At 44.9% G+C, this 10,080-nt stretch overlaps 1 protein-coding gene across 10 annotated transcripts in view; it reads left to right on the top strand.

The window, feature by feature from the left end:
* LOC142895639 (eukaryotic translation initiation factor 4 gamma 1-like) overlaps positions 1-9,387 on the top strand; it is a 26,885-nt gene extending 17,498 nt beyond the window's left edge. For 7 of the 10 annotated variants that reach the window (XM_076036866.1, XM_076036864.1, XM_076036862.1 and 4 more), the window contains 21 exons: positions 1-145; positions 351-439; positions 555-756; positions 1,025-1,158; positions 1,246-1,371; positions 1,479-1,886; positions 1,976-2,113; positions 2,189-2,425; positions 2,528-2,632; positions 3,572-3,880; positions 3,968-4,218; positions 4,336-4,586; positions 4,849-4,976; positions 5,090-5,262; positions 5,380-5,509; positions 5,629-5,706; positions 5,884-5,982; positions 6,075-6,209; positions 6,307-6,388; positions 6,704-6,844; positions 7,653-9,387. The exon at positions 1-145 is cut by the window's left edge and continues 851 nt beyond it. In XM_076036866.1, coding sequence (XP_075892981.1) covers positions 1-145; positions 351-439; positions 555-756; positions 1,025-1,158; positions 1,246-1,371; positions 1,479-1,886; positions 1,976-2,113; positions 2,189-2,425; positions 2,528-2,632; positions 3,572-3,880; positions 3,968-4,218; positions 4,336-4,586; positions 4,849-4,976; positions 5,090-5,262; positions 5,380-5,509; positions 5,629-5,706; positions 5,884-5,982; positions 6,075-6,209; positions 6,307-6,388; positions 6,704-6,844; positions 7,653-7,834 — 3,543 coding nt within the window. In that variant the 3' untranslated portion in view covers positions 7,835-9,387. Of the gene's footprint in view, positions 146-350; positions 440-554; positions 757-1,024; positions 1,159-1,245; positions 1,372-1,478; positions 1,887-1,975; positions 2,114-2,188; positions 2,426-2,527; positions 2,633-3,571; positions 3,881-3,967; positions 4,219-4,335; positions 4,587-4,848; positions 4,977-5,089; positions 5,263-5,379; positions 5,510-5,624; positions 5,707-5,883; positions 5,983-6,074; positions 6,210-6,306; positions 6,389-6,703; positions 6,845-7,652 lie in introns of all 10 variants that reach the window. The other 3 variants (XM_076036865.1, XM_076036861.1, XM_076036860.1) reach the window with 2 other exon arrangements.
* The last annotated feature ends 693 nt before the right edge of the window (positions 9,388-10,080 follow it).

Raw genomic sequence — 10,080 nt, 5'->3', positions numbered from 1 at the left:
AAGCCATCGCCCACCGAGGCCGCCCCCGTCTCTGACAGCGCCTCAGAAACTGTGCCCACACCTCCCCCCACTGCAGCCGAGGAGCGGGAGGACACACCCAACCCCCAGACAGTAACGCCCACCCCCGTAGAAACTACTATGCAAGGTCAGTCAAATCCCAGATATCATCGTCACACAGTTTCTCTGTCTGTTCCTCGTCACCAAAGTTACCTGGCAAACCATCTGTGCAACCTATTCACTCGTTTGAAACCTGGATTCCTTCATTTGCGGTCCATTTGCATTTGATTAATTAGTGGTAACAAAGTCCTCCTCACCCTTTTGTTACTGTTCTTTTTGTTGGCTGCTTGTAGCTGCTGTGTCTGTGCCAAAGAAAAAGAGGAAGATGAAGGATCTGAACAAAAAGGAGGCAGTAGGAGACCTCCTGGATGCCTTTAAGGAGGTGAGTTTGCTACAAAGCAGTCATTCCTGATTTTTTTTTTTTTGTAATCAGTTTCATTCATTATTTCTTTTTTTCCAGTGATGTTGTTAAGACTCAAACTTCTTATCTTTTAAAGCAGGAACAAGTCGTGGCCTCACCAGAGCATGAGCCGACTCCTGCACGAGCACCGGAGAGCCAGCCTCCCGCCGTCTCTCTTCCTGCACCAGAAGAATCAGACCTGACCTGGGAGGACAAGGAGGACAAGCTGGACGCCGAGAACATTCAGCCAAATACTCCTGAATCAACAGCAACCGACAAAAAGTACCAGTACAAAGAAGGTGGGGTCTCTGAACTTTGTTTTGTGGATTCATGATTGCACTTCAGTGTGGGCAATGACCTTATCTCACTCTGTGTAATCAGTGTTTCACGTGATTAAGTTTGCTCGTTATTTTGAGGAAGGGCTATTTCTGGGTCTTCTGGGGAAACAAACTTGGTGACATCAATGAAAGCCAGTAGGCGCTGATTTGTATTGTTGATTTCAATAAAGCTCTGCTTTGTGATTGTTGTTAGAACTCATACCCACGTTCTGTTGGTTTTGTCTTTTAGAACAATGGAAGCCCATCAACCCAGAGGAGAAGAAGATGTACGACAGAGAGTTTCTTCTCACCTTCCAGTTCAGCCAGGCCAGCATGAACAAGCCTGAGGGACTCCCAGCCATCAGTGATGTTGTTCTGGACAAGGTGCAACATCTCAAACTAAATACATTAATGTCCTGCATTATGATTTACAATAATATGTCAATTTAACAATCGTTCCTGTCGCTTCAGGCCAACAAGACCCCTCTGCGTCAGTTGGACCCCAGTCGTCTACCAGGGATGAACTGTGGGCCCGACTTCACACCATCCTTTGCCAACCTTGGCAGGCCTGGCATGGGAGGAGGAAACAGAGGCCCGGTAAGTCAACCTTTCTAAATGGGCTCCATATCTCTGTGCTCAATTTTAAACATTTTTAATCTATTCATCCATGTCTTCCTCTCATCCTCTTGACTCTTTTCTTCCAGCCGCCTGGCATGGGTATTGGAGCAGGTGGGCCACGTCGCTCTCAGCAGATCCAGAGAAAAGAGCCCAGGAAAATCATCACCAGCATGTCGCTTAGCGACGACGTGCAGCTGAACAAGGCAGAGAAGGCTTGGAAACCCTCAACAAAGAAGACTCGCAGCCGGCCAGGAAACGAGTCCGAGGAGAACGACCCAGAAAACATCAAGACCCAAGGCCTGTTCAAACAGGTCCGCAGCATCCTGAACAAGCTGACCCCTCAGAAGTTTCAGCAGCTGATGAAACAAGTGACAGAACTGACTATCGACACAGAGGAGAGGCTTAAAGGGGTCATTGACCTGACCTTTGAGAAGGCCATCTCCGAGCCCAACTTCTCCGTGGCCTACGCCAACATGTGTCGCTGCCTTTCAGGGGTGAGTGGTGTCAGACAGAACAGCAAATAACCTTCATCTTCAGATTGTTTCACATTTGTGTCAAATAATTGCAATACACAACTTTCTAGCTTCGAGTGGAAACCTCGGATAAACCAGTGAATTTCCGCAAGCTGCTTCTAAATCGATGCCAGAAGGAGTTTGAGAAGGACAAAGACGACGACGAGATCTTTGAGAAGAAGCAGAAAGAGCTGGAAGCAGCTTCAGAGGTAAGATACAGCCAAATGAGTCCCCATCTTCACCCAAGTATTTCTCGTTTCACTCATGGATTCATTTCTCGGCAGGAGGAAGAGAAGCAGAGGCTCACTGTTGAGCTTCAGGAGGCCAAAGACCAGGCCAGGAGGCGCTCCCTGGGAAATATCAAGTTCATCGGCGAGCTGTTCAAGCTGAAGATGTTGACGGAGGTCATCATGCATGACTGCATAGTGAAGCTGCTCAAAAACCACGACGATGAGTCCCTGGAGTGCCTGTGTCGACTGTTGTCCACCATCGGCAAGGACCTGGACTTTGAGAAGGCCAAGGTAGGTTAGACACGCTGAACACAGACACTGAGGCAGAGAGGATGTGTGTCACACAGGTTGTTTGATTAGAATCTCTCACCAAACTGTTGTGTCTGTCCTCAGCCTCGCATGGACCAGTATTTCAATCAGATGGGAAAAATCATCAAGGAGAGGAAAACAACCTCCAGGATCCGTTTCATGTTGCAGGATGTGCTGGACCTACGATGGGTAAAGCACACACAAACACACACACACACACACACACACACACACTCAGGCTCTGTGTTCGATACTCCATATGCTACGATATCCATATAACTGAAATTTATATGGATACGGAGAATTGTTGCTGTTTCCAGAATCAGATTTTGTTCAAAATATACCAAAACATAAAATCAAACTGAGAGCAACGACACTCCCTGAATATATAATATTAAAATGTCAGAGTTCAGATCTGAGCTATAAAATTAGAGTGAAAAGAAGATGGCTGAGATTAATAGTTTGATAGCGCTAACGATTAATGATGAGTATGCAAATCTCAGGTATTTCACCTTAGCAGGAAACATCTTGAACCTGAGAGAATTTAATTTTTTATCAAAAAATAGTTTTGATAGTTTTTCCTGTGTGTTTTTGTTCCAATACAGTGTTAAAAAGCCACTTTCTTGTTCCTCTGTTAGAAGGATCCAGTCCTGTAGTCAAACTCTTAGTCCCACCCACACTGTTATAAAACCTGCTGCCTTCGTGTTTTTTGAGCCAAAAATCAGCTGCGCCAAGTCTGCACACGGGCCCAGCTTAACGGTGAAATACTCAAACTTTGTAGCTTTTCTCCAAGGCTGAAAGTAAAGAGCAACTGGGAGCTTGATTTCTTCAGCCTTTGAATTTCTGCCTGCAGCTTTAGTTGTAAACACAATTGGTTGAATCGTTGGTCAAAGTAGAAAACACATCAGTAGATATTTTTGACTCACCATTTTGATCCATTTTATAGATTGAAATTAAAACACTGCATTGAGCTGCAACGAATTTAATTAGTACGAACAGGCTTTTAAAAAAAAAAAAAAAAAATCCTGACAATTTGTTTTACGGTCTGACTTTGAAGAATTGCTTTGAATATTTGCTATGAATTCTGCTCTATTCTGACTTTCTCTCTCTCTCTTCCCCCTACTACAGAACAGCTGGGTCTCCCGACGAGGCGACCAGGGTCCTAAGACCATCGACCAGATCCACAAAGAGGCTGAGCTGGAGGAGCACAGGGAGCAGATGAAGGTGCAGCAAGCCCTCGTCTCCAAAAAGGAGATGGGCGGTGGCCCTGGTGGCAGGATGGGAGGAGGAGGAGGAGGAGGAGGAGGAGGCATGGGAGGCCGCGGCGGTCCTCACAACCAAGGCCGCGGTGGTCCTCCTCAGGATGAGGGCTGGAACACGGTTCCTATCTCCAAGAACCGACCCATCGACACCTCTCGCCTTAGCAAAATCACAAAGGTATATCATCTGAAAAAAAAAACTTCTTTTCAATGTTGTTTTCTTTTCGTTTTCTGCTTGTTTTTAATCAACCATCTCCTCTTTCAGACTCCAGTTCTTGACATCAACAATCAGCTGCTTGCCCCAGGAGGTAAAGGCACATGGGGCAGCTGGGGTAAAGGCAGCAGCGGCGGCACCAGCACCAGCACCAGCACCAGCACCAGCACCAAACCTGCAGATTCTGGCTCAGAAGCAGGAAGCCGTCCAGGCACCAGCACCTTGAACAGGTTCTCAGCCTTACAGCAGCCTTCGTCCTCCTCGGGCTCATCTCTCGACTCGGACAGAAGAGTTCCTCAGAGGTAAAACAATACAGGCAGTCACAGAGAACTCAATACATTTAGACTCAATGCTTTAAAACTTTACTTTGTTGGAACTTCTTCTTGACATCTGCACGTCCTTCTCGCTTCTCCTTGTAGGAACAGCTCGAGTCGTGAGCGCAGCGACTTTGACCGTTCGAATCGCAGCAGTGACCGATTTGACAGACGAGATGAGAGACGGGACGATCGCGATCGGAACCGGCTCCAGGTCACCAAGCGCAGTTTCAGCCGGGAAAACCAAGAGCGCAGCCGGGAAAGGGAGCAGCGTGGATCAGCTGATCCCGTCCGCAGAGTCGCAAGCATGACGGACGACAGAGACAGAGGCCAGAGAGCCAGAAGCAAAGAAAATGGTGGGTGTACAGTAATTGTACTCATTGTCGTGTGTTTATTGTTATTGACAATTATTTTTTTTATCATGATTGAATTTGGATGTCTTATCACCTGACCATTTTTTGGCCGTAATCTCATTTGAAACATGTCACTAATGTCATCAAAAGCAGGTTGCATCACCAGTAATGTTACATTCTGAGCTTATAAACTACAAGAGTGACTGTTTTTCACCAAAGATGCATTTTTAATTAAACTAATTTTTTGTTTCAAATGTGCAAACAGTGAAACGTGAGGCAGCAGCCACGCCGCCACCTCCACCGACTCCAGCCAAACCTGCCTTGAATGAGGAGGAACTCACCAAGAAGTCCACCGCCATTATTGAGGAGTACCTGCATATCAATGACATGAAGGTACCTGTTAATATGCCTGTAGAAAAAAACAAACATGGACTGGTACATTTCTTAAGATACAGTTATGACCTTTGACCTCTGACAGCAAACTCTGTCCCTCTGTGGCCCAATAGGAGGCTCTGCAGTGTGTGCAGGAGTTGAACAGCACAGCGCTGCTGTTTGTGTTTGTGCGAACTGGACTGGAGTCGACACTGGAGCGCAGCACCATCGCCAGGGAGCACCTGGGCAAGTTGCTGCAGCAGCTGGTCAAGACTGGCACCCTGCCAACGTCCGAATATTACAAAGGGTCAGTATGGAGCCACAGAGGCGTAGTTTGCATGTGTCGTGCTAGTCTTTATCCCCGAAGCTGTTTTATGAATTTGAAAACACGTCCACTCAGTTTCTGTGTTTTCCCTCTGATCAGGCTGCAGGAAATCCTGGAGTTGGCTGAAGACATGGCCATCGACATCCCCCACATCTGGCTCTACCTGTCAGAGCTGATCATGCCAATGCTCCACGAGGGAGGCATCCCCATGGGAGAGCTTTTCAGGCAAGTCATCAAAGTTCACTCCAATTCTCAGTCATTAAAAACAGACGAGGAGATGAAGTTTGTGTTGTTTCCAACTTGTGATTAACGTTTCTTTTCCTGTTGATCTTCTCAATTAATAGGGAGGTTTCCAAGCCTTTGATCCCACTTGGCAAAGCTGGAGTTTTGCTGGTCAACATCCTCACTTTGCTCAGCAAAGAGATGGTAAGAGTCAAGCAGTCCACATTTCATTTTGTTTTGTCAGAATAAGATTATATATTCATACGTCAGTCAATTGTGCGGTCCTGCCATGTGTCTGCGACAGTGTTATTAGTTTGGTGATGACATTGCTACACTGAAAATGCTCATCAGTCTGTATCCACTGTGCACCTTCTTTTTCAGAGCCATAAAAAGGTCGGAGCATTGTGGAGAGACGCTGGGCTGCGGTGGAAGGACTTCCTCCCTGAAGACCAGGACGTCAACAAATTTGTGACAGAAAAGGTTGGCAGAGTTGAATCTGTGGTGTTTCTTTGAGGGGAAAAAAAAATCACAATGACACATAGATATGACTGGACTGTTAACTGTTTAACTAGAATGTGGAGTTCACACTGGGTGAAGAGTCAGAAAAGGGTAAAGAGAAGGACCTTAGCTCTGCCGAGCTGGCCCAACAGCTGGAGAGGCTGATCCAGGACCAGGCCGAGAACCAGCGGATCTTCGACTGGGTCGAGGTTCGTGTTGCCGCCTTTTTACCGACGTAAATTTAAAAAGTAAATATTTTTCTCACACCTTTGGCCGTTTTTAATTGCCTCTGTGTTTGCGCTGCAGGCCAATTTGGATGAGCAACAGAGCTCCAGCAACATGTTTGTAAGAGCCATGATGACCTGCATCTGTCAGTCCGCCGTCATTTGTGAGTACATGTGTTCTTCATTGAAGCCTTCCCACAGTGCACTCTGTTTTGGCTGACCTCGACCTTGGCTTGACTTTTTCTTACTCCTACCGCCTTAATTATATAATAATCATGCTCCACATAAACAGTTTCAATTATAAATGTATAATCTTGACTCGATCTCCACTCGATAACAGCTTAAAATGTCTCTTTTCTACGTCCCTTTAAACTGTACAATGCCACTGCTTTGTTTGAGTTTCAGATCCAGACACTGACTATTTGTTGTAGTGTGAATACAAAGCGTCAATGAAGTTGTCCTGTGAAAACTGCCTGCAGGTGAGAACCCCTTCAAGGTGGACGGCGAGAAGATTAAGACGAGAGCCAAGCTGCTGCAGAAATACCTGAAGGATGAGCAGAAGGAGCTGCAGGCTCTGTACGCCCTGCAGGCTCTGATGGTGCAGATGGAGCAGCCTGCCAGTGAGTTCCTCTTTTTTGACCCCGCAATTTTATACACAACCACCCAGGAAAAAAAATGCACACGCCTTTATTTCTTTATATAGCTTTCCCAAGAAATGCTTTGTGAAAATAAATTGTTGCTCATCTCGGTTGTGACACATTTCTAAAACCAGCGATAATTTTAACAAAAAAAGAAAAGTTTCATATTGTTTCAATTGTATTGTTGTATTTGTTGCACATTCAAGCCTTACCTTTTGGAACCTAAGCTGCTGTATGACCACTGCCATGACAGACTTTGTCATGGGGGAAAACTTGAAAAGATCTTTTTATGTTATGTAACTTTAAACTTTAAAAGTGAGTTACTGTCTCAAAGGTCGGCGCCGTGGCAGAGGTTGACACTTAACAGTGTCGTTATCCAGCTTTAGGGATTATTCTCTCATTACGTTCACAGACCACGACGTTACGCCATTATTACTGGTTATTCTCTCAGCAAAGTGTGCTCATTCAGGAAAAGCTCTGTCACTCCATGTGCTGACTACTGCTGGGCACACTGGCAGGGAGTGGAGGCAGCCATGAATGCTTCCCCTTCTGTAGGCCTCTGGAACATGGCCAATCAGAAAATAGTGGGCCTTTGGTGGGGGTGGCTGGGGCCTAGTGACGGCTACAGAGAGAGAGAGGCTGGTACAAAATGATTTATTTTAATCTGTGACTTGTACAAAGCCTCCGTAGGAGAGACACCAGGTTTAAATCTTTTTATTTTTTCTCAAGGTAAATGAGCACACAAAGTCCCTCGTTTTGAACACATTGTCTCGTCTCGCTCCCACATCAGATCTGCTGAGGATGTTCTTTGACACCCTGTACGACGAGGACGTGATCAAAGAGGAGGCCTTCTACAAGTGGGAGTCGAGCAAAGACCCCGCCGAGCAGCTGGGCAAGGGCGTGGCCCTCAAGTCCGTCACCGCCTTCTTCACTTGGCTCCGGGAGGCCGAGGACGAGTCGGACAACAGCTAAGGCGGGGAGCGGCCGGTGGGGATTTCAGAGAGGCTTCTTGGGGGGGGGGGGGCGAGCGAACTTTCTGTGGATGGATTCGGGAGAGCCTGAATCAGCAAAATCCTTCTGCATAAACAGAAAAAAAAAATCAAGAAAAAAAAAATTCTTCAACTGGGAGAGATTGTATTATGGATCGAACATTCGATCATGTTTATTTTATTTTTTTTGTTTTTCTTCTTTTTTGTTTGTTTTTTGGATTTGTTGTTTTTCCTTGCCTAACCGAATGTCTTTTTTGAAAAATACAGGATTAAATAGAGAATAGATATGAGAGAGAGAGAGAGAGAGAGAATGCTGGAAAGCATTATGAGCCGGCGAGGGAGGAGATGAAGCCGCTTCCTTCACTATTTTTGAGGGTGGTTTATCTCCAGTTTTCAGATGGCTTTTCCTCACCACGGCAACGCAATTAAAGACATTTTGCTTAATTACAGATATATAAAATCTTTAAAAGGCTGTTCACATCTATATTTTTGATGGCATCTTCTTTTGTCATGTGGACGCGACGCGGCAACATTGTCATGCCACATGCACAACGTTTCAATCTACATGATACACTTATGTAGACGGCTAGCTTTTTTTTTTTTTTCTTTTTGTGTCGTTGTTTTTCTGATGTTGGAAGATTGGATGATCTGTTTTTGTAACAAAACAGAAAACTACAAAGACCAGCGGAGGGCGATGTCTCGCTCAGACATTTCGGACGGGAGATTAGAGAAACGGTTGTGGACTTTTCCAGGAGTTTACGCAAAAATCTTTTTCGAGAACGGCGTCCCAGCAGACGGGGATCCGTGATGAACATTGACCATTTTGCTGCTGGGGGGACGGCGACGCTTCCCAGCCAACCCCTGAACTGACCCGATGACCCCCTCCCCCAAAACACACACACACACACACACACACACACACACACACACACACACACACTAAGCATCCTTCGATCTGCTTCGGTCTGTCAGTTTCATTTCTTCTGCGCTTTTCAAGAAAAAAACAAAGTGACTGATAAAATCAGACAAAAAGAGCGAGTGATCATCGGCTGCACCTTTCCACAGAGCCTGTTGGATTTTATAAAAAGGATAAAATACCATTATTGAAACTTGAAGAGAAAAAAAGTCATTCAGTCGAAGCTCCATATAAAAGAGAAAGAACTTTAAAAGGAAAAAAAAAAGAGTGAAACAGTTCGGATCCTAAGGCCTTTTCTGCTTCTGCAAGTAGAATTGCATTTTAGGAGAGTTCTGTAAATAAATAATGGCTTGTTTAATTTTTTTTTGTTTTATTTTTGAAAGAAAAAAAAGGTCTTTTCCCTGTATTTATATTTTTCTCTCCTCAGATGGCAGAAGGTGCTTGTAATTATCCAACCCAAGTCATTAATTATGGTTTAATTGAAAAATTTGTAAATATTTTTTTTTTTTGCTTTACTTTATTAAAAAGATATTTAATTAAAGAAAATTAATGCCTCTTTTCACATCCCAAACTGGAAGAGATAATAAAGATTGTTGCCAATAAAAGAAAAACTTGCAAGACGTGTGTTCAGAGGATGATTTCCCTTCCTAGTACATCCAATAAATCTCGTCATTTTTGTCAGAATAACTTTAATTCTTTCAACACATACAGATCAAATTAGACCTGGAACGCCGTCTCTGTGTGTAAAAAATATAACCATTTTGAATGTATTTTGATGTTTTTTGGGGTCACTTTAAGAAAAGTTAACGGTTGACTGTAGGCTGAAAGAATTCCATTCAGTATTGTTGCTGCTGTCAAATGTCAAAAAGGGTCAAATATGTTCCGAGCAGTATGTAAGGTTGAAAAATGTAGTTTATGTCCTTTGATGCAGACGGGGACTGCATTCATCCTGTGCAACTTGTGTGTCTCTGCTCCCAGAGTCCAAAGGTGAAGCCAACACCTTGCCAGTGGTGTGGTCACTAACCTGGGAGGTTTATCAGTACCCTCTGTGACATCACAGATGGGTTCTGGAAATAAAAGTGGAGCAGCAGAAGAAGTAAAGGATGGACTTTTGTCCTTCCTGACACTGATTTATGAGCAGAAAACAGGAGAGAACCATGTGGAACACTCTTACTCCATGTCTTTAGGAAAGTATTACTGCCTGATGTGTGTGTGGGGGGGTTTCTTTTCGAGGCCCAGCAGACAGAATGAAGCCATAGCCGCCACTGCCCTGCCGGTCGAACTGGAGAACTGCAGCTCGGGAACATTCTGCC

This window comes from Nelusetta ayraudi, unplaced genomic scaffold (assembly GCF_046127955.1).
Source record: "Nelusetta ayraudi isolate G7.1 ecotype Tasmania unplaced genomic scaffold, CSIRO-AGI_Nayr_v1 ptg000048l, whole genome shotgun sequence".
Taxonomy (NCBI): domain Eukaryota; kingdom Metazoa; phylum Chordata; class Actinopteri; order Tetraodontiformes; family Monacanthidae; genus Nelusetta; species Nelusetta ayraudi.
The sequence above is the reverse complement of the archived record's forward strand: the minus strand, read 5'-3'. Positions and strand labels throughout refer to the sequence as shown.